This window comes from Zonotrichia leucophrys, chromosome Z (genome assembly GCF_028769735.1).
Source record: "Zonotrichia leucophrys gambelii isolate GWCS_2022_RI chromosome Z, RI_Zleu_2.0, whole genome shotgun sequence".
Lineage (NCBI taxonomy): Eukaryota > Metazoa > Chordata > Aves > Passeriformes > Passerellidae > Zonotrichia > Zonotrichia leucophrys.
This window is the reverse complement of record NC_088200.1, coordinates 71501434-71529048: the sequence shown is the minus strand read 5'-3', so window position 1 is coordinate 71529048 and position 27615 is coordinate 71501434. Positions and strand designations below refer to the sequence as shown.

General features: G+C 43.2%; 1 protein-coding gene across 4 annotated transcripts in view; it reads left to right on the top strand.

The window, feature by feature from the left end:
* XRCC4 (X-ray repair cross complementing 4) overlaps positions 1 to 26576 on the top strand; it is a 144117-nt gene extending 117541 nt beyond the window's left edge. For 3 of the 4 annotated variants that reach the window (XM_064735761.1, XM_064735759.1, XM_064735760.1), the window contains exon 8: positions 25811 to 26463. In XM_064735761.1, the coding sequence (XP_064591831.1) occupies positions 25811 to 25907 (97 nt within the window). In that variant the 3' untranslated portion in view covers positions 25908 to 26463. Of the gene's footprint in view, positions 1 to 25810 lie in introns of all 4 variants that reach the window. The other variant, XM_064735758.1, reaches the window with a different exon arrangement.
* Positions 26577 to 27615: the final 1039 nt, after the last annotated feature.

The following is a 27615-nucleotide window of genomic DNA, read 5'->3' as shown; positions in this document are numbered from 1 at the left end:
TGCAGGCTCCTTCTGACAGCTGCAGAGAGAAATAAATGTCTTGTGGCCTTTCCATCCCTTCCTCTGGCTCTGTGCTTTTCCTATCAACTGGCCCATAAATATTTGGCTGTGACTGGCACGGGGGATGCTCGGAGTGAGGCACAGAACTCGGTGCCTTTGGGGCAGCTGGGGGCTGGGGCTGAACACCGAACCCTGCTGCTGGGTTTGGGGGCTGCACAGTCCCCCCTGTGCTCAGGTTCCAGCCCTGTGCTCGCCGATCCATGGCCAGGCCACGGGCAGGGCCAGAGCTCATTCTCTGCTGCCCGCAGTGCGCGGGGGCGTACGCGGCCCTAGTTCCGGCTAGCTGGTGAGGGGCGAAGGCCAACGCCCCAGCGCATCTGAAGGCAGCCCCCCTCGGCATCTAGGCCTCGGGCTGGGCTGGGTGATAGCTCGGAGCGGCGCACTGTGAGACGAATAAGGAGGTGACCACTTGCTGGAGGTAGGCTGTCGGTTTATTACAGAAGCACCAACGGGGATGGGCATCACCAGCAAATGGCCCCGAACAGGGGGCGAGACAGGGTTTTAAGGGAAAAAGGGGGGAAAAGGTAGGGAAACCCAGCTAACCAATAATAATACATATTTGGAGGTGCTAAACATAATTGACATACCTAAATAACCAACTAATATAAAGCAAAGGAGGGGCCCCGGGACGGCAGCCAACCATAACCCCCAGAGAGAAGAAGGTTCTCGAAACCTGGGAGGAGAAGGGGGTGATTGACTGGGCCCAGGGAGGAGACAACTTTCACTTATAAGGGAAACCAGGGGAGGAGCAGTTACATATAGGCAACTATGAATAGCGAGGTTACCATAGCAACTTAGCTGACAGGGTGGCAGTGGCGGGAAATAGTGGGGAAGGGAGGAACCATTTACAGAAAACTGGGGGATATAATACAGAAAATGGGGGAGCAAACTAAAAAACTTAAGAACACACTACAGCACCGCAGTTTGTGTCCATCCCCGCTCCACACCTTGCGCTTCCTGCCAGACCATCCTGCACCCCTCTCTGTCCCTTATCATGCACCAGATATCACCAATATGCTACACAAAACTCTTCAGATTTCCAGTCTGAGCTTCAGATTTCTCCTTTCACAAGGACAGATGAAGTCCCCTGTGACGGGTGTTGAGGTTGGATGGGATGGCCACAATAACAAATATTTCACTTCTTGCTAAATTCATCCTGATAGACACCTCCCTCATGAGCTGGGAAGAAATCCACGTGTATTCCATGTTCACGTTGGTTCCTTTGCCATTTGAATTGTTCATTTGGGATATTTCACAACAAAACTGAAATAGCTTTCTCTTGTTGTAGGTAGACCAGGGAGGTAGTGATACAAGGATTTACAATTTCCCATTAACAAACAAAACCCAAAAAACCAAACAAAACAAAAAAAATTTAAAAAAACTCTCAAAAACCCCCAGAAAGATCTCCTGTAATGCTTGTGAAGAGATGCTGGCATGTGTGGTCTGGAATTGTGATTACCTGGATTAATGATTTTGGGGTTTGAAAACAGAACAAACTTAGCTAAAAACACACCAAACTGCACTGGTGTTTTTAAACTATATAATCTGAGTTATGGAGACTGATGAAAAAAATCTCCTTGGTGTGTGACAGCAAAGATTAGCATGAAAATCACAAATCTGTTTTTATTATCACATTGCAGGATAATATTGGTTTCATCTTAGGAATATTTAGCCCTGTACTTTGGTTCTTGCAGGGAATATTGTTGCAGTTTGGGTTTTTTTCTTTTTTTTTTAAGAAAAACCATAACTTGGTTATGGGTGGATGTTTAAGTGTTATACAATATGGCTTTAAACTTTTCCTGCAATTAAAGCCTAATCCAAAACACTGAGGCTTATTAATTAATTTTAAACTTAACTGGAGCATTTTTTTCAACAGGCCTATTCATCTACTTAAAACTAAGCACATGCTTAAGTGCATTGTTGAACTGGGGCCAGAGTTGTTATGCTGAAGCAAAAGAGAGAAAAAAAGGATGAAAAATAAAGCAACAAACCACACACACACACAAAAATTACGCCTAACAGATAATATTCACTAAACCCATCTCACAGACAATTTTTTTTTTTTTTTTTTTTTTTTGCATATGAAGTTCAGCCACGTGGGATAAAATTGCTGATTTTAGGGCTTCTTTGTTGTTGTTGTGGACAGGTAGCGACACCAGCAGCAGCAAGAGCACCATGGTGGTAAAATTATTAATGGAATTCCTCTGTGGTTTGGGTTGGGAAGGACCTTGAAGCTCATCCCTTTCCACCTGCCACCTTTCCACTGCCCCAGGTCGCTTTTAGTCAGGAGCTCTAAATGAATTCATTAATGGGAATTATTTTTGGGTAGCAGTAGTGGGTGTGTGTTTAAAGTCCAGTGGTGATGCATGGTACTGTGAGAGTCAAGTGCATTCCATCTTTTCTTCAGCAATTCTGAGAGTTTTAGCTTGGAGGAAAGAAACAAACACAACAAAAATGTGCTGATCAACCCTCACCCATGAGCCAATCTGCTGCTCTTTGTGAGATTGAATTCTGGCCTACTTGAATTCAATCTTTAAGCCATTCTTTTGGTATAATTAAAATAAATTAATATTTTAGAAGCAGAAGAAAATAAAATCTTTTGAAAATTAATTAGAACTCTTCTGTGTCTAAAAAGCAAAGAAACTGCTGGGCATGAGGGCTGTGCTCCCCAGTGCCCGTGTCCAGCCTGGCCCTGGTGGTGACAGATGCAGAATAAAACGTTGATCACCGATATTTGTGGGAGCTGAGTGCAGCCCTGAGCAGAGTCCTGCTCAGGAGGAGCAGGATTCCTGCAGGAAACACTGAAAATCAAACCTTTTATTGTAATAGAAGCGCAGTCTGGGAAAGGAGGGCCACCCCAAGCAAACAGATGTTGCATCTTTGTTTTTACTTTTCCTTCTGTGTTCTCTCCCCTCTTTGTCCCTGGCTTGAGCAGGACACCCACAGTGGTCCCCAGCACTGCTTTGGGGTCCCCCAGCTTTAAAGGGGAGGAGGTGTTAAAGTGGTTTGGAACATCAGGGAGCCCGGGCAAGAGGAGGAAGAGGCTGTTGTGTTGTAAACAGTGCGGTTGCTATGAAAACTGGTGATTCTCAGAAAAATGGAGGGAGGGCAGGGAAGAAAATAGAATTATTATTATTATTATTTTCCTTTCCTTAATATTTAAATCATATCTGTGATTACTGACCACGCTTCCTGTATTTGTTTGGGTAACATGGTGGGCAAATATAATTGTTTTGGGAGTGCCAGGAGTCCCTGTGTGTTGTTGCATGCCTTGTCTGTGAGGCAGGGATGCTTGTGCTCAACAATTATCTACTGAAAACAGTTGACCTCATGCTCGTGTATCCTGAGCTATTCTGCAGATTGCCACGGTTCTCATACAGAGCAGTGTATGCTGTCTAATGATTTGTTAACTTTTCACTTCTTGGCCCAGGTTTGGCTGTAAAACCACAGTCCTGCTAATTACAAAGAATCCATGTCTGTGTTTTCTTTACTTGGCCGTGTAGGGGAGAAAAAAAAAATAAATGTTAGGGAGAGGAGTTAGGGTTTTTCAATTTTTTTTTTCGTATTCATATAAAATGTTAAGTGACCTGTGGCAATTTCCAAAGTATTTCAGTGTGTTCTCTGATGTTTAAATTAAACTTTACATCATTTGTTATAGTGACACCTGCTGCCCTTGTAATGGTTAAGTGTATGTGAGTACACAGAACCCACTTTTCAAAAAAATTTATAACTCCACTGTAAAGATTTTATTCTGTGCTGAAACTTGGCACGCAGGCTTTTTGACTAGGAACAAATTATTCTTTTAAAAAATGTGTTGGGGAGAAGTTGGTTATTCACAAGAGCTTACTGTGCAGTAAAAGCAAGCTGATTTTACTGACACATTTATCTGTTTGTGCCTCTGTAACTTGGAATATGAGGTTGAAATAGTGCATTTGTCCAGTTTTTCTGTCTTTAAACCTCAATTCAGGCTACTGCTTAGGTCCCTGGTGGAAACAGGCCTGATTTTTTTTCCCCCTTAGTTTTCTTCTTAATATTTCTCTCTGTCACAGACAATTTGATTAAAGATTGCTCAGCAAGGAGCCCAGATGATTTTCAGCCAGAGAAAAGGCATTCCTGGATGAAATCCTGGAAAATTCCTTTAAGGCTGTCCCAGTTTCTAGGTCTTTCAAACCTGCTGCTTGTGGAAACAGCAACAGGTGATGTTCTTTCATGTTAAGGCCGGATTTTTAATTTTTTTTTTTTAATAAATATTTCCCCCAGTGCTGAAACACCTGGGAAGGTAATCACTGATGATAGGAACATTTGTTTTATGTGGCATTTTCACCTTTCTAAAATGGCTGTTTGCTGGAGTCACCACCAATGTGTCTCTGACAAAAATCCCTTGCACACCAACCTCGTTGTCTTTCTGGTTGTGTTTTACTCGGAATAGCAATGGGAATAACAACTGCTTTTTTGTTTGGGTAATCATGTGAATACAGGAAGCATTTCTTTCCAAAGCAGCACTCTATTAGTTTATCTACACAGTGCCAGGAAACAAAACGTGAAGCAAACTAATGGAGGGTAATAGTCTACGACAAGCATTGTATCAGTGTGTAGAAAATGGAGCAAATTGAATTTGTGCAATCAAGGCAATAGACTGGAACTACAACAGAGCACACTGCACTCCTGAAATTGGCTGCCTGCATCCAGTAAAATGTGCACTTTACATTTTGTGGGTTCACCTAAGTTTCCCTTGTTTCTGTGAAGGAAATCAGGAATTCTGTCCTGAACTATTGCCTTTGCATCCTGCTGCCGAGGAGCTTGGTGTTAAAAACCAGAGATAAAAGAGCAGTAGTGACAGAGGTGATGCAAACCCTCGCGGTGCTCCAGCTGCCCCTCAGAGGTGAGAAATGCCCAAGGGAATCTGTGCTGAGATCACCTGCAGGCTGGGTGTGAGTGCATCCGTGCGGATGGTCCCTGGGCAAAGATTATCCCAGGGCTTCTCTCAGAGCTGCTCCTCGTCCCCGAGCACGCCTGGCATCAGTCTGCAGCCCTGTCCCCGTGGTAACTCAGTAACCAGCAGCAGCACCGGCACTGGTGACTGTTTATCCAGAGTCTAGACATTTTATACGAGGTTAAGGGCTCTGTTCTCTGTTTTATAAGGGAGGCAAACACAACTTTCTAACTTTCTTTTTTTTTTTTTTTTTTTTTTCCTGGTCTTGTGGTAGCATGACGGGTGCTTTGGCTGTGTGCTGTGCTGCCCAAACCATCTCCAAAGTCAACAACCTGCTGGCTTTTTGGTTTGGGAAACCTGCAGAGTGTGCCCTCCTCCACCTGTGGAAGGGGAGAGTGGAAACTCACCTTGCACCAGGAGCTCAGCATCACCTCTGAGAGCTCAGCAAATGCCATGCAGAAGCATCGGGTGCTTGGATGGAATGGCTTTTTTAAGGTCTTTAGGAGATCAATCTTCTGCTTTGGTGTGATGTTTGTAGAGGGACTCTAGTTTCAGATAAAGAGGGAATATGGGGAAATGCCTCGTAGTGAACAGGCTTGTTGGAAAACAGGACAGGGAGGAGTGAAGATCTCCCATCTCCACTGCTCTGGGGCAATGCTTGCAGGGAATTTATCACAGAATTTCCTGAGTCCAGGTTGGTGCATTTAAAAAAAACAAACTGGGTTAAGTGGTAGGTGAATCCTGGTAGATGCTGATTGTGCTGATCATAACGAAAAACAAACATGTAAACACAGAGATTTAACTTCCATATCTCTGGATAACTCCTCAGAGTTCTGAGGAGTTCTGCAGTGAGTGATTTATTGGACCAGATCCAAGAATGTGGCCTTTTGGAAGAATAAACCTTGCCAACCTATGTAATGCCTGCTTTAACCAATTATCCGGGCTGGTTTCCTTCCTCTGTGTGCCCCGTGCTCATGGTCCCCTTGTGCTGGTGCTCTGGGACAGAAACCCAAGGGGTTAAAGTGTGCACAAACGTGTTCCACTCCTGTGTGGGACGGAGCGTTGGGAGTGGCACTCGGCAGAGTCAAATGTAGGAAATAAGGGCTTTTGTGCTAGTTTTGTTTTCCTGAATGATTAATAGCCAAGCTGCCTGAGCTCACCACACTTCGTTTCATTCAGTATTGAACAATCCCCCTGCACCAGGGCTTGCTGGGCAGCCAATAACTCAGTGAGACAGTGTTTATACAGCAAAAAAATGGGTGTAAAATACACAGGCAAAGCTGCAAAATGTTCTGAGTTTCTGTTTACATTCAATTCATAAACAGCAGAGTGGCTCGGGCCGTGTTTTGTGTGTGCAACACCCACATGGCAGGGCCCAGCTCTTGTGTGTACACAGCCCACACATAAATATTTCCCATTATTGCATCCAGTCAGCAGGGCTTTGTTGGAAATCAAGTGCCCATGACCGAGGGCCATGCACAGAGTGTGTTGATGTGAAGTTTATGTGACAACAGGAATGGGCCACGTTTCCCCATCACAGATAAGGACACTTAATATTTATACAGCTCTTGCCACTGTAAAAGCATTTTGGAAACATTAATTAGCACCGGGGAATTATTATAGGTTATTATCGAGGGAGAAATAATCCAAGCCACGGATTCCTGAGGGTGAGGGGAACCTTGGAAAGCAGCAACGCCAAAAGGGACTTACAAAAAGTAGTAACTGACAGCAAATTGGGCATGAATTTGGAATGCTGATTTGACAGCAGTGAGGACCAACCCAATTTCAGCCCAATCAGCAGAGGTCTCCTGTCGCTGGGGATGCTGAGGTCTCGTTAGCAGTGGGCACTGACAGCTTCAGGGATGGAGGGAACAACTCACTCCGTGCACAGGAAAGGAATTTGGAGCCCGGATTTATGAGGGATGGGTTCAGGTTAAACACATACAGGCTGGCTGCAGGACAACAAAGGGAAACATTTGATAAGGCTTGAAGAGTATCAGCGCGGAGCAGAGGATGTAATATGAGAAACGGGATTAGGGAAGATGACTTGAAATGAGAAAGAACTTTTGGGCAGTATATTAAGGAATTGTCAGTTATATTTCTTGGCTTGCAAAATAGTGTTTCCAGAGGAAAAAATGAAGCAGCATCTCTGGCTGAATTTAATAGTGTGCTGCAGAAATGCTAATAATGAGGAGGAGTTCTGGGGAAATAGATCAGTTTGAGAAACTCCACAGAGCTTGTTTCTCTTCACAGTCCTTTAGAAGGTAAATAAAGACCCCGCATCTAATTCTGTACTCTGGAAAACCAGTGAAAAATGGAAAAATTAATTATTTTGTGCATGCAGGAATGCCAGTGCAATCCTAGATCTATGTACAGATAGATGTGCACTGAATTCTGGCGAATTGCTCTTTGCTGTCAGGGCATCCTGACTCCTTGTTGAGCACCTTGTTTTCTCAGGAGTTATTTCTATGGATGAAAGGCATGTTTTCCACTGGCATCACCTCATTTTCCCCGTGCCTCTTGCAATCAGGCTTTTATGTCCTGAGATGAGCTGAACGTGCTGCAAGGTGGGATTTCATTAAGGATACCAAGGCAACCATTATCAAGGGACGCTTATTTTGCTGAGGGATGTCCCCAGCCACACTGAGGAGCAGTTTCAGCTGGAGTGACCTGCTGTGATGGGAGAGCTCATCCTTGGGCTGTGGAGAGGAGCCCTGCAGCGTTCCCAGTGCAGAGCTCCTGTGCAGGGAGGGTTTGTGCTACAGGAATTCTCCACTTGCAACCACAGCATCTCTGCAGGAGAGCACATTCTGCAAAGCAGGCTGCTTGTTTCTTTGAATCTGAGCATTCTGTTTAATTGATTATTCAGATTTTTAGCCATATCTGAGGCAGCGACCTGCTGTGGGGTCAGATTTCCAGCTCCTGGGTGATCTGGGCTGTGCAGCATCTGTGTGCTGGGCAGGCTGCAGAAGGGAACACTGCCAGGGATGCCATCAATGCCCCCCAACATCAGCAGGGGCTGCCAGAGCACGGGCCGGGCTCTGCTCGGTGCTGCCAGTGCCAGCAGCAGCAGCAGCGGCCATCAAAGAAAGGGCAGCGAGGGGCAGGGCAGCAGGAGGGAGAACTTGTGTGCATGGAGGGACAGCAGAGCCCTGGAACAGCTGCCCAGGGAGGGCCTGGAGTGTCCCTGTGTGGAGCCATCCCAGCCCCAGCTGGGCACCTTCCTGTGGCATGCACCAGATCATCTCCAGACATCCCCCCCCAACCCCAAATATTCCATGGTTTGCAGCTCTTTATGGTGTTACACCCACTGCTTTTACCTCTTTGAACCTCTACAGGTTCCTGCTACCAGGAGTGTTTCTTTCAGCAGCATTGTGATAGTCAAGTCAGGACTAGCAGAATGAGATTCCATCCAAAGTAATTTCTTTTTTATTTTTTCTTCAATGCACAAGATCCTGTTTTGCAGAATTACTGGGAAAAAGTCTTGACTTGAAGCGAGTGCTGTAATAAAAGGCTCAGAAGTTGGAGACCTGTTAGTGTGAGGGACCCCACTGACAACACACAAGTGTAATAAAGTAAATAAATGAGAAGAAAAAGAGGAAAAAATTTGGTCTTTCCATGACAAAAAAAAACAGGGGGGAAAAAACCCAAAACAACAAAACAAAGAAACATAGAAGCGAAAGGGAAAAAACCCAGCTGGGTTGCTATTCTGTTTTGGTTTCCCCAGAACAGGTATTTTTCCATCCCTCCCCCCAGGACAGGAGCATTGCTTGGAGAGATGCTGGAGGGCTCAGCCTAGTCACAGTTACCAGGGGAAGCTGCTCTGCAGCCATGGCTTGGTCTTGCCTGAGCCCCTCCTGAGACTCAGCTCTGCTGGAAAGCGCCCAGAGATTCTTTCCTTTCTCAAGTGCCTTCTATGAAAGAGAAACAAAAAAAAAGCTGTGTCTGATGGCAGCAGCAAAATTCCATAAATTCATCCATTCCAGCATCACTCCTGCCAAGCCAGGCACGAGTTTGTGCCTTTCCTGCTTCCAGGGCCTTTAACAATGCACCCACGGGATGCAGGGCGGAAAGCAGCAACGAGAGCCGAGCGCTGCTCGCAGAGTCCTCGTGTGCCCCGTGCCACGTGCAGCCCCTTGGCTGATTTACTGCCCTCACCTTTCCCTCCTGGAGTCAAACTGAGTCACCATCTCCCCAGCCAGGGGGTTCTTCTTGTGTGAGATGTTGTTTCTTCCCTAACGCCTCGTGGCTGAATGCACAAGAGATTTAATGGTGGGTTTGTCGTGGAAGTGAATTCCTCGCAGTGGTTTGACAATCCCTCACAGATCCTGCAGCAGCTTTCATTCGTTTAATTGTAAAATCGCATTACAAATACTTTTCATTGTCTAGGAAAATATATGCTCTGTAGTTGATTGCCAGAGTTTAAGGCTTTGGGGACAGGAGTTAAATTTTCAAAACTTTTCCTAATTTTTTTTTCCTAATACCCTAAAGAAAATGCGTTGTCTTATTACTTGGCTAATTTCCCTGAAATGTGGAATTGTGGAATGAGGTCCTGTTTAAACAGCTTCAGACTGTGCATTGTGTTAATGCAGAAGATTTTAGGAGGAATAAACTCTGTTCCAGTAAAAACACAGCAATAAAATTTGCAACCTACGACTCCCCTTTGATCACTTGCATTCTTTGGGATTTGATTCCCAGCATTGCAGATTGGGTCAGTAGTTGACAGTTCATTGTGCTGCCATATAATTCATGGGGTTTTGGTTGGATTTTTTCTTTTTTTTTTTTTTTGTTTTTTGGTTTTTTTTGCAAAACCACAGCAGAGGCAGGACTGCCTCCTGGCCAGGGTGAAAGGACTGATTAGGCAACAGGAACTTGGATCCCTGAGCTGCTTCTTCACGCTGGGCTCTCACACTCTTGGCAGAGCCTGGGCTTTGTAATCCTGGCTCAGCTGTTCGAGGACTGTGATGTGGAAAGCAGCATCAAAGGGGAGGACACTGGGGCAAGGCAGGAATTGGGCAAAAAAAACCCAAATCAGGCTTTTATTTCTTATTTTGAAGTAAGAAATAAAACCATCACAATGCCTTTATGGAAAATTAATCAATCCAAGCAAGCTATGAGGACAATCTGTCTTTATTTCAGCGATAATTCCCTCAATTAAAAACAGGCATTGATTACCATGCCATCAATGCAATGAGACTCTGTAGGTTGCTCTGAGGAAATAGTTATGTCGTTAGAATATGGGTTGGTTTTTGGGTTTGTTTGGTGTTTTTATCTTTTTTGGGGTTTTGGGGATTTTTCATTTTGTTTTGCGGGGTTTTTTTGCTTTGCTTTTAGTTCTTTTTTGTTTTTCTTTTTTTGTTGTTGTTGTTGTTTTGGGGTTTTTTCTTTATTTTTGTTTTGGTTTTTTTGGGTTTTATTTTTTGTTTCTTTGTTGGTTTTGGGGGCTTTTTGGGTTTTTGGCGGGGAGGGATGTTGGGTTTTTGTGTGGCTTTTTTTTTGTTTTGTTTTTTGTGGTGTTTTTTTCTTTTTTTTTTTTTTTTTTGGTGGGGGAAATCTGCCACAGTCTCATTAAAGTATTATTCCACAGAGCTGTAGACAAAGAAATAGTTCATGGTTCAGATCAAATCTGGTAAATCCCAACCTGGAATTACTCATCATTAGCTGTATTAGCAAGTGCTCGTTTTCCAAAATCAATTCTGTCGTTTTGGATTATTTTCTGTGCACTGTGTGTCACAGTGTTTATCTCGACAGAAGGCAAGATACACTCCTCTCTGTTCTAAAATTAACTGTTTGAGTTGAAAAATAGCATGTAAGCATGAATTGCTGTGATAAATGTATGTGAAGGTATTTTTCCATGTCTTTTGTGGAGGGAACTGTAGACTTGTTGGAAATTTCCATTAAACTTGAAGTCATGGCTGTCCAGATCAGAGGAATTAATATTCATTAAATACCCCTTTGACACCCAAGCATAGAGAGAAAGGCATGTTGGATCTTTTGGTTTTAAGGGATTCCTATAGTGGGTTTCTGTCAGAAATTCCGAAATTCAGGCCTAAACGATCAATGAACAGAAACAATTATCTTTAAGAAAAGGATTGTCTGGGAAAATGCTCTTTTTCACCTTGCTGTTACTGGTTTAATATTTACCCCTGGACTGTTTTTAGTGTATTCACCCAGAAACAGGAGTTCAGCTGAGGGGCAGAAACTGGAAAAGCTGGAAATTCACACTGTCCTGTCCCAGGACTCTTCTGTTCCCCTCGCTGGCAAAACCTCTTCAAAAGCAAATTTAAATTGCTGCTTAATACTTAACCTTCATACTTAAAGCTTTATTTAAATTGGTGCTTTCTATTTTGCCTGGCAAACATACAAACTGAATGCCTGTCTTTCTACCAAGTGTCAGACAAACCCCAAAACCCAGCTGTGTGGCTAGTGTGTCTTAAAAAGGGAAATATAAATATGTTTTCCTGTGCTGGGGAGGACAGGAGGACACCTTTAAAAACTCAGGTGCAAAGGGGAAAGTAATCTGAATTTCAGGTCGGGTATGTTGCAATATATTATTGTATGAATATTAATATAATGTAATATACTGTAATATACTGTAATATAATGTCATGTCATGTCATGTCATGTCATGTCATGTCATGTCATATAATATAATATAATATAATATAATATAATATAATATAATATAATATAATATAATATAATATAATATATATAGAGGTATATATGAATTTCAGGTGGAGTGTGTTGCAATATATTAATATATTAGTATATATAATAATATATTATATCCAATATATATAATAATATATATTAATATATATGAATTTCAGATGGAATATGCTGCAATATAGTAATATATATAGTAATATATAATATATATAATAATGTATATTAATATATATGAATTTCAGGTGGAGTGTGTTGCAATATATTAATATATGAATATTCACGAACATGTGAATATTCATTAATATTGGATGCAAGGCTTATGCTGGACATACCATTCCATTCTGGAAGCCTTTTATTTTTCCTCTCTCTTCCCAAAAGTGTATGATGGAAGCTGGAGGGAGCCGCAGTGGCTCCCTGGCCGCGTGTGTGGTTTTCCCTGTGGAACAGTCACATCTAAGGCAGAGCAGAGCTGCGCTGGTGACAGGAACATTGCACAACAAATTTCAGGAAGGGCAGCGGGGGTTGCTGAAGCGTTTTATCTGCTGGGAGTAGGAAAAATGCTGTGTGGGGATGAGTGCAATTAGGTCATTGCTTTGTGTGCCCAAAGCTCCAGTTTCTCAATGTTTCTTAGAATTAGCGAGGATGTATATTTAAATGTGTGCCTTTGATTTGGCTGAAGAGCACAGCCAGGCAATCCCCCTGCTGCCTCTACATAATTGTGTGTATATATTTATGTGCAGAGCTTCACAGACAGAGATTATTCCAAGAACACCTCCTCAATAGCCTCCAGTTTCAGATAAAATCAGATTTCCAGGCTCTGGAGCACCTTTGGTGCTACACAACTCCCTGAGTATCTGTCATTTAAGGGACAAGCTCAGGGGTCTATGGGCCATGGTTATTTCCTTGGGTTTCCTGTGGAGGTGGGATAATCTGGCCTTGCAAAACAGCCATGAACACGTCATGTTTTATTTCTTTGTGCTTTTTGCAGTAACAGCAGCCTCTCCAGCACTCTCCGTGTGGTTCCTCTTGGTGCTGGGGGGCTCAGACCCCACTGCAGGGCCCCGCTGTGGGGCAGGGGGTCCCTGGGGGAGGCTGTGAGCCCGGGCAGGAGCAGGGTCCTGGCAGGAGGGAGAGGAGCCCGGGCTGGAGCAGGGTCCTGGCAATGCTGTGAGCTCAGGAATTGCACACGGGGGGAATTCCTGAAGGGCTGACCCCATGGAAGGGACCCACACCGGGGCGGGGAAGGAGTGCGAGGAGTCCAAGCCCTGGAGAAGAAGGAGCAGAGCTCACCAGTGTCCTTGCCCTCCTCAGGTGAGGATTGGGGCAGCTTTGGCGGGCACTTGGTATCCAGCCAGGATCATGCCACAGCATTCTTACTTCCACATTGAATTTTTTCCTTTTCCTTTCCTTTTTTCCCACTCTTCATTCCCCGTTGCACAAAGCAGCGCTTGTGAACACACCAGCTCAGCAGACTCTGGAGCTCACTTCTCCATTTAGGGAGCTCACCTTTGGCAAGGGCAGCAATGCATCACCCCCTGGGGGCTCTGCAGGAGTGGGGCGTGCTTAACTCCTCAAAAAACCCATTCCTGCCCCAAAAGCTGCCTGTGCTGCCCCTGGCAGGGCTCCAGCTTGGGAGCTGCTGTGCTGCTGCTCCTGTCAGGGCAGAAATTGGGGTTTGGCACCAAGGCAGTGAGGGTGGCACAATAAATGAGGTGCACCACTTGTTCAATGGGAGATTGGGTGTTTTTGGCACTGCTTTGGGATGGGCAGCTCAGTCACACCCTGACCAAGGCCAGGGAACATTGTGAGGTGTGCTGTGACCCCTTCACCCTGCCAGCAACAGCCTCTCCAGAAATGGGATTTTTGTCCAAATTTGGATTGCTCTGCAAGGTCCCCAGCAGTCCCACATCTTCCTCTCCTACACGCAGCTTTGTAAAACTTAAATTTTTGATCGTTCTGCAGGTATTACTTTAATTAATTAATTTAATCACCATTGAGGCATTTTCAGCAGCACCGTGGCCCCTCAGCTTGGAGCTGTGTGGAGAACAGTCAGCCCTGGTGAGGCAGGACAGTGTCTGTGAGGGAATTTGAGTCATCTGGGCTTTCTGTTTGAGGAGAAGTGTCTTCAGGTTCATTATTCCCTTTATTGATTTAATTCCAGCTGCTCGCCTCGTATCGATCTGCACTGGCCATCAGAGACAGTTTCGCTGGAGTTTTTGTCTTTTCAGGCAAATGCTGGAAGGAAAAAAACCCACTCCTTTGAATTAAGCATCATCTGCTGGGAATGTTTTCTAGGAATGTCTGTTTTTATCACCCTCCTGTTGCCTAATTTGTGATTTCTGACACGTAATGGATGCACAGAAGTGCTCAAGATGAATGACTCCATGTGGTAAAGCAGCAACTTCCCTTCCCTTGCCCCTGAGGCTTCATTCCTTTTTTTTGGGTGGTTTTTTTTTTTTGATCCAAACTTCAAAAGGATTGTCCTGGATGCTTATGCTATCCCATTTTTCATTCCCCCTGTGCTGTTTTCGCCCCCTCTCATTTTTGAAAGCAGCAATAGAGAAATCTTACAGGGGGCGTTTCCCTTTCTTGATTTTCTGCTGCTTAAAGCCTTGGGGAGAAAGAACTGTGTGGTTTTGATAAGCCCCCAGTCCACTTCCAAACCTCCTGAACCTGCTGATTTTTGTAATGCTGGGATCAGGTCTGGGATGCTCAGAGGAAGAGAAGCACGTCACTGCATCAGTTCTGCCTGGGAGCATGAGCCCTGCTTGCTGCTCTGGCTTTGTACAGCTTTAGCAAACAAATAAGAGGGGTTTTCACCTTTTTATCTTTTCTCCTGCCTGTTGAGCTGCTGCTGTTATCAAGAGTCAGTTAAAGGCACCTGATCCTTAAAATGTTGAGAGGGAAGGGCAGGAGGAGTTGAGGTTTGAGCAGCCTCCTTTCTGTAAATGCAGAAATCAGAAACATCACCACTGAAACTTCCCTCACCCCACCAAGGGCCTCGAGGTCCCTGTCATATTTTTTCACCAGCAATATCAAACTTATTCCTCACATTTATAATTTTATTGGTGGTTTATGGAGCATTGTGGTGTTCTGCAGTTGAAATCTCTTTCCTTGCATTCCCACCAGAAAACAGCTCATTCTTCTCCTTCTAGGACAGGGAAAGTGTGGGCTCCAAAGAATTATGTTGGGCTTGAAACTTGAATTTTGGCAGCACCAAACCTTGTCTGAAATGGCTCCTGTTGGGTCCCACCAGGTTTAGAATGAGCTTCTGTTATGCTTGCCAGAATATTTCATTACAATTAGTAATACTGAGGATGGACATGTAGGAAGGATTGGAAACCTGGCTGGTAAATTGTTTTAAAAGTGATGTTGGTTATGTACCAAGTTAAGCTGAGCTCATACTGAAAACCTGTGCTTCAGACTAAGTTCTGAATTTTTCCCCCCCTAATGATACCAGAAATGTCTTTGGTCTGCCAGATTTATTGGGAAACTTTTGAAACAACCATTTTTATTTATAATAATGCTTTAAAATTAATTCTAAAAAGGCTCTTTGAACAACTTTAAATTTTAATTTTGTTTTTGCATCATTCTGTACTATTTTAACTGCCTACTCTGAACATGAGACTTTATCCCAGATTTTTAGTTTATTTTATTTGGATCTGCTCTTTTAGATGGGAATTCCTGTGTCTTGCTCTTTCACCTTCCTCTCCTCCCTGTCCTGTGCAAAGGTGCCCATTTCGGACAGAATCAGGCTTCAGGATGCTCAGTCTGTCACAATCTCCATTAACAGCAGGCAGTGTCTTCCCTGTGCTTGTGGGCCATGGACTGACTATTGATTCTGATTTATTTTCCTCTGGAAAGAAAACAATTGAGACATCAGAGGAGGAGGTGCACTTGAAAAATGTGCATTATTCTCCCCCTTTTTGCCAGTGCCACAGGGTGGATAAAAACCACGTGGGCTCCCACTGAGAGGACCTGCTCCCAGTGCCTCAAGATCCAGCTTCAACTCCATTTGCAGTGCTATTTCTGGGTTGTTTTACCCAGTCAGAAGCACCTATTTAATATGTGAACCATGATTATTCTCCTCTGATTGACATCTGCCTTCTCCTAATAAAGTCCCAGTTGCATGGTGTTCCCTTTTCTCCTAATGCTTTTAATGTCAGATGAAAAATTCCTTTACAGCACTGTGCTGAAACTCAACAGAAAGGCAAACTATTTAAATTTTTCAGTGGTGGTGCAGCACTGGGACCTTTTTCAAGGCTCTCTGTGGATTAAAACTGTGTAATGTTTGTGGTTTGGATGCTGCTTTGAAACACAGCAGCACAAGAAAATTTTCTGGACGTGCTTTAGGTTTGTGCTAATATGTCAGAGCTGAAGGTAAAAATCTGGCTTGGGCTGGAGTTGGGGCAGCTGTGTATAGAAAATTACTGCACAGCGATATCTAATGAATTTTGTCACATTTTCGTTGCATTCTGCTGTGGTTTTTCTGTTCCTGCGCATTTTGTGTGGGGTGTCTTCAGGGCTCTGGGAGGTTCCCCTGGCCTTGAGAGGACACAGGGCCACGACAGAGAAATTCACTCCAGTTGCTGAACACACCAAAAGCAGCCCGGGCAGAGCTGGGCTGACTCAAGGACGGCTGTTCCCACATTGTGGACAGCTGGTGGGTCATCCCTTAATTTCCTGTTATTTATTTTTTGAGCCTGACACAGCCTCTTTCCTCCTCACTGGGAGGTGCTGATTCCACCCCAAAGTGACCCAAAATTGCTGAGTGATTTTTGCAATGTGTGAGACGGAACCTGCAGGTGTCCATGCAGGTGCTGAGCAGGCTGGCAGGGCATGGTGGCTTTGGGACACCAGTGTCACACCTTCCTTTGTGGGTTAATGCTCCTGAGGAGCCTCACAGCTCACCCTGGAATGCCTGAATTTTATCCCAAACCTGTTCTTAATGTCCTCATTCAGTGTCTCTGAAAACCTGGGGCCTGAGAAGGAGCATCTGGTAGAGGGGACATGAGGTGCATGGGCTCCCTGAAGCTGTGCCTTGATCTTTGGAGAGGTGGAAATGAGAAATTCCTGTTTAAAATGTCGCTTTTTTGGTTTGTGTCTCATAGCTCCTTGGTTCCTTTCCCAAAAGGTGGCTCATGGATGCAGAGCCTGGTGCCCCTCCTGGGCTCCTCTCCTCTCCACCTTTAGGGCTGATTGCCATCCCAGCTGGGCTCTCACTGCTTTCTGTGATTCTGGCCATTTACAGGAATAAAAAGCAGAGTGGCTCATGAAGAAGAAAACCCCTCATTTTATGGCAATTTTCACCAAGGAAACACACAAAGGAAAAACCCATCCTCTTGTTTTGCTGGGGTTTTGTTGTTTATTTGGAGATGGTGCAACCTTTCTTAAAAATCTCAATCTCCAGACTCTTTAGCAGCATTTACCCAGCAAGTAATGAGCTTGTGTGTTTGGTCTAAATACACTCTGTCCCCTTATTTTTATTGTTTGGTTGTTTTTTTTTTTAATTATTTTTAGTTTTTCCTTTCCTTTCCTGTGTGTTTGAACAGGTTTCAGCTCTCACAGGTGTCACTGCAGGCGATTGTTTGATCTTCATTATCAAAGCTTTGATCTCATTTCAGAAAAGTATGAATGGATTCAGCTCGGTGGCTGGGGAGGGGTCAGCAGGAACACAGGGAGAGGCTGGATGGGAGTTAAGAGGCAGCAGCAGAGAGGAAAGCACACTTCTGAGATCTAAAACCAATTTTATATTCAATAGAGACCTGTTAGAGGGGGGAAAAAACCCCGCTGCACTTCATCTGCTCTGCCTTAGGTTGTAAATTGAATTCTGCTCCCAGATTTATTAAGAGCTCGCCGCTGCTCTGTGTTTCTGAGTGCATGCTGTCATTAGAAAACACCTACAGGAGTGGCACATCCAAATGCTCCACTGATCCAAAGTGATTTTCTGCAATAAGCTGATTAAAGTGAACGATCCCAAACCTGCTGAGCAGATCTGTGCAAAATAGGTGATCTGGGCAGAAATGGGCTCCTCGTGGTGCCCAGGTGTGTGTGCACAAATTGTTCAGCAGGGAGGAGGAATGTGCTTAATTCTGTTGTGGGAGGTTTTAAAAGAGTCCATGGATTCTCCTTGTAGTGGTTTTGGTTTGGAAATTTAAGATCTTTTTAATTTTAAAATTTCCTGAAACAAGACCAACCCCACAACATTCCCTCTTTTACCCAATAATCAATGAAAAACCAACCAACACCCCAGGAAAACAAACAAACAAACAACAAAAAACCCAAAAACAAAACAAAAAAAAAAAAAAAAAAAAAAAAAAAAAAAAAAAAAAAAAAAAAAAAAAACAAACCAAGGGGGTTTTTTTTGTCATTTAACATATATCTTTCACAAAAACATATCCAATTTTTTAACAATTCCACGAACTATTAATAATACAAAAACTTTTGATATTACTTCCCCAAATGCCACCCGTGTCAAACCACAACACTCCTAAATCACAGCACCCCAGTCTGGTGCTGAGAGGGGAAATTTTCATTGCACAGATGCTGAACTGGTGCATTTTGTGTTCATTCAGAACACTTTGAATGTTGTTAATTTGTGGAGGGGATGGTTCCACCCTTCACCAGGCAGTGCAGAGGGTGGGCCTGTGCTTCAGGGAGGCTCTGCAAGCTCAGACTCCTTTTCACACCAGCTCCTGCTTTCCTCCAGTTAAACACTCTTTTGTTCTTTGTTTCAGTTGTGGCTGCCGTGTGCAGCCACCAGATTTTGGGGTGGAAAACCCCATCCCTGCACACTCCAGCCCTTCAGGGATGCAGGCAGAGGAACGCCAGGACACAAGAAATCAAACCAGGGTTTTTTAATTTGCCCTCTGAGATCTCTGTGGTCGCCCTGAGAGGTAGGAAAAGGTTATGGATACCCTGCATTTCCAGGGTCTGGCAGCCTGGAGCAGGATTATGGCACAGCTTAGCCAGATTTGGTGTTGTGTAAATGTATATGTGATATAAATAGTGCTTGATGATTTTGAGAAATGTCTCCCAGCATTTGCCAGTGGATTTGCAATGCGCTGGATTTATGAAAGGCCTTGACAAAATTCCCAAACAAACCAAGTTTTTTCCCTTTGCTCTGTGCTTTTGTAGCTGTGATGGAGAGGTTTGTGTTTTTCCCCAGCGAGTGCAGTGGTGCTGGGGTGTTCCTCAAAGTGCATGTGTAGTTTATTTAAGCAGGAAGGAGTTTAAGTGGAAATGAGCCACAGAAATGTGTGCCACTTGTCTAAAACAAACATGGTCTAGGCCTTTTCCTTGTAAGTGACATCTATTATTACATTTTTAAGTAGATCTTTGTTAGTGAGCATCTGTAAGCGTGTTTGATCATATGGAAAGATCCAAGGCTGTATTTATATTGCTAAACCAGAATGTTCTCTTGACATAAGGACCTGCACCAGTGCCAGCTGAAGTTCATTGGGAATTTGCAACTCAAAGGATAGAAGTTTCCCTAAAAAAGTTTCTGCTTTGTAGGACTAAATGAATGCAGTGGATGAATATGAATGTTGAGAACTGATCTAGACCAATTACTGGAAATTAGATCAGATATTCAAAGTTATGTCATTAAGAGATAAATATGAGCATCTTCTCAATATATAGATATATATTTGTTTGCTCTTGCTGTAGTCAGTGTGGATATATAGGATCTTTGAGGGATTCCAAGTTTGCTTTCCTCCCTCTGGAGGATTCCAGGGATGTGTGAACTAAAACAAACCCCACGCAACTTGTGCAAGCATCGAACAAAATCATCCCACATTTGATGGTTTCCAGTCCCAGAGGAGGAAGAGCATCCTTCAGAGGAGCTGAAGACAAAATTTAAAATCATCCTGGGTTTGAAAGTTTGGCTTTAAGTTGTGTTTCACTGAGGGAACTCCAGGCTTGCCCTGCAGTGCAGAGGTGGTGATGGGTGCAGGTGCAGGTTGGCCTCAAGCCAGAGGTGAAAGCTGATGAAGGAACATTTTATTCCCTGGTTGAACATTAATTTTGTGATTGCTGCATTGAAAATATTCTTCATTAGCTGTGAAATTGACCAAGATACTATTTTATTATTATTAATATTAATAATAATGTTTATTTTTATAATTATTATAATCAAATAGTACAATATTTTATTATAATAATTATTATTTATTTTTACTTTTATTTTTATTGGTGCTGTTGTCATTGTCTGTCTGGTGACCTCAGTGGAGACTGGACTTGCCTGCCACACTGCGCTTAGGGGAATGCCAGGCATGGAATTGTTCCACTCAGCTGTTTCCTGAGTATTTTTCTCTACTTTCTATGAATTTGTCTTGGGCCCGGGCATGGATTGGGCTCTGATGATCTCTGACACCACTGCTCTCTGCAGAGGCACGCAAAAAAAATCTCTGTTTCTTCACTAAATTAGGGAAAAATCCCTCAACTCCAATTTCAAGTCATGAAGATGAATGTACCCAGCAAGTTCTTCAGGACTTGGAGGGATTTACATTTTGCAGGATTAATTTGAAGTATATGGGCCTGCTTTCATATCATTTCTAGGAATAAATGCCAGCAAAAACTATATCTGGAAGCTGAATACTCTTACCACTGCCAAAATGTAAAACATTTTATTTTCTTTTTCCATTCTACATTGAATTAAAAAAGAAAAATGCCTCTACAGTTTACCTTATAGTGACTCTAGCATATCTCTGAGGGGGAATACCATCATAATTTTAATCACATATAGCTCCCATTTAGCCTACACATATTTTTAATATTCTGTTTTAAAGAGGTCTGTCTACATGGAGTGTTCTCAGTGCATCACTTCATGTGAGAGGTTTTCCCCCCCTCCTCCATGACAGCATTTATTTTTCTTTTTATGGTTAACTTTCCTTTTTTCCCAGTAGGCACGGGCAGACAGGATTTCTCTGAGCACCATGGGGCATTGGTGCTTCCAGGCCAAGATTTCAGCTGCACCCCTGAGCTTTAGTGGGGGCCTCAAAAATTCGAGATATCTGTGTTAGTTCTGTAATAATTCCTTGCCTATGAGCTGCTGCTGACACCTATTTTTATGACACTGAAAAAAAAGTGTGTATCAGGTTTTATCCTCTATTATTATCTACTCATGGTATTCAGATTTTATTAAGATTCATGTCCAAATGAAGCAGAGGACCAAACCAAGCTGGGGAAGGATGAACACACTGAGAAACTCAGATGGTGAGAGCTGAGATTCCCCTCTCTTGGTAAAATGCCAGCTCAGGGTTGGAAGCAATTATTTTAATTACTAAAAAAATTAAGGAAATAATGCAGTGGTTCAGAGGCACAATCCTGGATTACTCAAGTTTCTTAGGAAACCTTTCCATCCACGTTGCTGTGATGGTTTTTCTCTTTCCAAATCCCATGAGAGTTGCTCAAGGACAAAAGCTCGGGTGGAATCATAACCACAGCATGTTGGGCTGGCTCTGGAGGCAAAGCCAAGTGCAGGGACCCTTCTCATTCCAGAAAATAAAGTGGTTTTTGGTGAGCTCTGAGCTCCTGTAAGGAGAGCCTTGCATGTCTCCTGCTCCTCAGGAGCCCTGCTCAGCTCTGGAAGGAAATATCAAGTCATGTAAACCACTTTCTTCCAGTTTTGGGGCCAGCATCTCAGCTGGTGTAAGTCAGCAGAGCTGCAGTGACATTATTAGTGCTGCAGTGATTCACACCAGCTGTGGGTCTGCTTCTTCTGCCTTAATTTATGAACTAAATGTCAGGAAATATGAAATGATCTCTTATAGTCAGCAGTTCTCCAGATGTGTTAATGGAGTTTAAGTTTACCAAAAGGCAAGACTTCAAAAAGAGATCCAGCAGAGGGATAAACTTTGGGGGAGAATGCCTTGCTTACAGGCTTCCTGGCAAGAGGGGGCTGTGCAACTCGCTGCAGTTTACAGAAATTAACTCAGTTACGTGTCAGGATAGGGCAATGCAGCCTCCCTGAGAAACCCAAAATAATTTCACAGCACAGAGCAGGCTGCTGGCATTGTGCAAGTGGGAATCACCAAGCCCTAAAAGCAGAACTGAGCTGCTGATGAGCTTGGCGTGAAGAGCCCAGTGCCTCCTGTCTGCGAGCATCACATTTATTCAGGGCTGGGTTCATTCAGAGGCAGCTTTTTGGAGATTCAATGAGGACCGTGTTGTTACAAGGACACAGAAGCTTAATAGTTCTCACAGTGCGATGTGAAAACTCAACAGTGGCTTGGCTTAAGGATGTGCTCTTGTGGATGGTGTTGAAAACTGTTGTTTTAGCCAATGAGGAGGGAATGGTTGTTGATGTTGCTTAAGCCCTGTCAGGCTTCCTTGTCTAAATCAGAAAACTCTGGAACTGCTGAAACCTCACAGACAACAAATGTGGGGTCTCAGAGGACTTTTAATTTTTTTTTGCCTGAATAATATATGAGCAAATGCTCAAAAAAAAAAAAAATTAAAAAAAACTATACCTGAAATATCCCGTGGTGGCACAAAGGCCTCCACAGCCCAATTTATTTGCTAATGAGACCTTTCAGAATTAATTTAAATGATCGGTGGGTGGCTCCACGCTGTGTGGTTCACTGGGGATGGACTCACAGAGGTAAAAGGACAACACACCTTCAGTGATTGAACCTGAAATCCCTCTGCTGGGGCTTGGTGCCTGTATTTTATTTTTAAATAAGTTGATTTCTATCCACCAGAGCAGTGGGGGATGCTCTGAGGTCGCTGGTGAAGGGCCCAGATCTGTTCCACAGCTAATCCCAGTGACTTTTTGGTGAGGCAAATATCTGCTTAGGTGTCACTGCGTGCCAAAAGGAATACAAAAGATGCTTGGCACCATTTATTCAGGCCTGAAGAAGAGTGTTTTGGAAGAGTTCTCAGAGAAAGCTCGTTAGACTGTCAGAGAAAGTAATTACCATACTCTGAATATAGCAATATTTTGAATTTAGAAGGGTTTGCAGAGCTGGAGTGGTGAGGAAACCCTTCTGGATCAGCATCCAACACTCAGCATTTCCAGGGCTTCTGCTGATGGCCATGGAGCACCACAGGGATGGAGTGGAGCTCATTTCCCACCGCCAGGAAACACAGAATGTTCAGAGCCCTGAGCCTCCAGAGGCCTGTGCAGCTGCAAGTGGGAGCCCTGCAGTGCCTGCTGTCTTAGGGAGCTCATTCCCCTTTGGAATTGACATTTTTTATAGAGATTTCAGCTCCCCAGAGATTCCTGGGTGGGAGTTACGGAAAAATTTGGTTCTGAAAATTGAAAAATTCATTAATTTGACCAACAGTGCTGACTGTACCACACGGAGCAGCTGAAGGCAGATGCTCGAATCAGTCTGAAAAGGAAGAATTCATTGTGTGCCTCATTTCCCCGAGTCCTCACAGGGCAGCACTGGAGGGTAGAACTCTCCACCGCTTCTCTCCAGCTCTTCCCATCCTGGGCAATACATGAAATTTTCACTTTTTTTGTCAGCATTGCAGCAGTGTAATAAACCTGGGCATGAACCCTGTGAAGCTGCAGCCACATCGTGAGCCAAGCTTAGGAGATCACATCCTCTGTTCAAGGCAGGGACTGATGCTGGTCCCTGGAATTCGTCATCACTGGGAACTCACAGCCCTGGAATTGATAAATCCCCTCTAAATGCACAGGAAAAAAGGTTTCTCTGCAGGATTCAGTTGTTTTTTGGGGGTTTTCTGGGTTTTTTTGGGGTTTTTTTTGTGGATTCAGCCTATATAAGTGTAATTCCTGTAGGTACCAAAAGCTGTTGGATATGCCACTTTTCTGGTGTTTTTTGGAAACACAGGATACATCACCTTCACAAGGCACAAGGGCAGAACTGTCTGTACTGGAATCATGTCCTGGAGAGAGAGCAGAAATAGGGAAAATGATTAGCATGATTCCTGCATCAGGTCTGCTCTGCCCAGCTCTCCATGTGGGAATTGGGGGTGAAATGGTCATTCTCAGGGTGTTCCAACAACCTCTAATGGTTGATTTAGAAAATCTTTTTAAATATAATTGTTAAATATATATAATACTATGAATATAAATATATTCTATTTTTATATAGTTATATATTAAATATATATTATTTATATATTTGTATAAAATATTAAAACAAACTATATTATTAAATAATTATATTTAAAAATATAAATATATAATAAGTATTTATATTTTAAAAATAAAAATTTATAACTTTTAATATAACTTTTTCATAAATATGAAACCATAAATATGATATATTATATATTTATATAAAATATAAATTATTTATATAAATTCCAAATATAAAGTATAATAATGAATATAAATATATGCTATATATAAGTAAAAATTTATAAGCTCTTTTCAATATAAAATCTTATATAAATGTAAAACTATACATATATTCTATTTATATATTTACATATAACATATAAAAATATAAATTATTTATATCATTATATAAAATGAGAAAATAAATATATTAATAAATATAAATGTAAATATATAATTTCTATATTTTCATCAACTTGTAATAGAAATTATAATATAAAACTATAATTCTATTTATTTATAGGTATATGAAAAAATATGTATGTATTTGTATAAGATATAAATATAAATATGCCTATAATTATAAAAATATTAACATATATTTTACATAAGTATAAATGTCTAAACTGTTTTTATATAGAATTTTATATAAATATTGTGATGGTTTGACACTGGCACAATGCTGATGCCCCCATGAAAATACCCTCTCCCTGGTGTCTGCTGTGAGATGTGACCAGGAATAAGCAAAGCAGGCTCCCACTTAGAAATAAAGAAAACTTTATTAACTAAACTACAAGAAAATAACTAAACTACAAGGGAAAAGAAAAAAAAACACACAAGGAAAATGAAAACTTCACAAATACATCTCCTCCCCACCAAATTCCCAATGCAATACATTCTCCCAAATCACCAACTCTCAGTCTGGCACTACCGTTTAGAATACTCAAACTTCAGTCCATCAAGAGGAGAGGAGTCCTTCTCGCACCACAGTCTTTCCCTGGAAACTGAAACCTCATGTGCTTCCATGTCACTCAGCACCGCCCGGAAAATCCTTTTGGCGTTGTGACATCTTCCTTCCATGCTCAGTGCTCTCACCACAGCTCATGGATCAGAGCTGCTTCTAGGGCTGTGTTTTAAGGATGCCTTGTCTCACTCCAAAAAGGCACAGTCTCTGCTTTGGGACATCTGTCCCCCCCATTTTTTCACCCCCTGGGGCCGAGGGGTCCTCACACTGAACCCTCCTGGCTCCGAGGCACTGCCTCCCTCTAAGTGCAGTCTCTGTGTCACAGGAAAAAAATGGTTCAGTCTGTGACACAAGAAAAGTCCAGCCAAAAAGGCACTCCGTCATCTCTCCCTCCACTCAAGAGTCTTCTGCACCTCCCTCGTGGCCCATGCCCTCCTATCTCATCTCTTATCTCTCTTCTCATTCAGCTCCAGGAGGATCACCATTTGCAAGGTCTCAGTCATGCAAGAAAAGGATTAGAAATTTCACACTCTGCCTGTCCGGAGCTCTGGAGCTCCCACGCTGCCCTGCCGGGCACCTTCTCGCCGCTCTCCCCTTCTCCTCCTGGGCCGCCGCTATCACATTCAGACACCGGCTCTCCCTCTCTCTCCCCTGGGCGGGTGGGGCTGCCCGATGTCTCCTGGGGCTGCTCCACCCTTCCATCCTCACGGGCCTCCTCACCCCCATCTCTGTCCAGGCCCGGGCCTAGGCAGGGCTGCCCCTGCCCTGCCCAGCAGCACGGGGGAGGGAGATCCGACCTCTTTCCCTCCAAGTCCCAAGAGAGACTCCCAGAGCAGCAGCTCTGCTTTAACTCCTGTGTGTTCTCAGAGGCGTATCCAAATCCCAGTGGTCAAACCAGGTGCCAATATTAAAATCTGAGCACCCATTGGTTTGACCACAACCTCCCAGAAAACCTGTTTCCTGTCAATGTCAAACCACCACAAATATATAAAGTATCAATTTATGCGATTTACAAACCGAATTTCCTCAGCCTGCTTTGCCACTGCTGCCCCAGCGAGTGATGAGGTCTGGAATAATCCCAAAATGAATTGGAATTACTGATATTTGTTTCCAACCTTGTGTGACATTGCTCTGTTTGTTCCAGGCCTGGCCCGGCCTCCTCGGGGCAGCGCTGCCCGGACTGGGATCTGGAAACCCTGGAGAACTCGTGTGGGCCGGAGGAGCTCTTCGAGGACATGTAGCCACTGTGGGCCGGGCACAGGGACACTGCTGCTCCCTCCAGGGATGAGTTATCAGCTAGAAGGGTTTTTGTTACAGAACAAAGCTGCAACTTTGTTCTTTGTTGTGCAACTTTGTTGTTTGTTGTGCCTGCTGCACCTCATTTGTGGCCAAAATTGAGTTCAGCCCCTGTGTGGAGCTTTTCTCACCCGCATGGGGGAATTGAGGGCACTGTGGATGTGTTTTTGCATCCTCACAGCCTCTGGTTGTGCTCAGGATCAACCATTTCCCAAGCACCAGGCCTGGGGTGATGCTAGACATGCGCTGAGCTCAGTCTTTCCCCAGGCTTGGATGGATAACTCAGCTTCATTTGCCAGGCTTGGATGGATAAATCAGCTTTATTTGAGGTGCAGGTGTGACTTTAGATTGGTTCTGAGTCAAAGCAAAACGTCCTTTTACTTGTGGCACTCCAGCTTTTGGGAGTAAAGTGCTACTAAGGTTGATATTGACTCTATTTTAACTTTCTGTAGAAACCCACAGTGTTTAAAATTGTGATTTTTGATACTTCAGCTTTTTCCTTATGGCAATTTCTTTAAAAAAAAGAAGAAAATTAAAATGCATTTGAAAAAATAAATCAAATTTGTCTTTGTTTGTTAAACATTATGAATAAAGGTAGTAGTTACCAAAGTGTTTTAATGCCTGAGCTTGTCTTGTCCCAAACTGATGCATTAATTTAGATTTAAATCTTCACCAAAAAAACAAAGTTAACATGCATTTACCTTTCAGTGGCCAAAATTAAGAGCTCGAGGTGGACCTCAGGATTCTGCTTCACATTTTCAGGACCTGAATCCATCCTTGCTTGAGACTGAAGGATCCAGTTCTTTCTGCAGAAGGAATCCCACTGAAGTCAGTCCTTGATATCATCTGTGGGTTGCAAAGTTCTTTGGTGAAATACTTGATATTTTTGAAGTGGCTCTGATTCTGCCAGAATTCCATCCTATACCCAATTAAAAGCATCCCTGTCAGTACTTACAGGCTTCACACAAGAACATGGGGATCTGGGAATATTATATTTAACCATTCCTCTCTGAAAATAAAACACAGTTACAGCGTTTTAAATTCACAAAGGGCTTTGGGACAGTGCTGTATATCACACAGCAAAAATAAGAATGGCCAAAATATTTTGCTTGCTAAAAAGGCTTTGTGCCTGGGAAGTGGCAGAGCCACAAAAGGGCCATTCATGCACCCATTCATAGGCACAGCCTGATTTAAAATCTTCCAGTGCTGATCGGACAATGCTTTCAGCAGTAGCTTGTATATGGTTTCAGTTTTAGAGTGAAAATGTTCCATGACTCAACCCAGAGCGCCAGAGCTTGGCTTGATGGTGCCTGCAGCAGAGAATGGAGCTGGACATCCCACAGAACGGCCCCCTTCCAGGAAACTGTTGGGTTTCTAAAAGTAAAATGTTGTTGTTGCAAATAGGAAATGTTACACGCTGTTGGCACGTGTAATAAAGTCCATGAGGGTATTTACTTTTTTCTTTTTCTTTTTTTTTTTTTTGTTGGAGGGTTTTTTGGGGTTTTTTTGTTTGATTGGTTTTGAGTTTGGTTTTTTTTTTGTTTTGTTTCTTGTGGGTTTTTGTTTTGGTGGTTTTTTTGCTTTTGTCTCGGTTTGGGTTTCTTTGGGGATTTTGGGTTTTTTGTTTTTGGGGTGTTTTTGTATGTGTGGTTT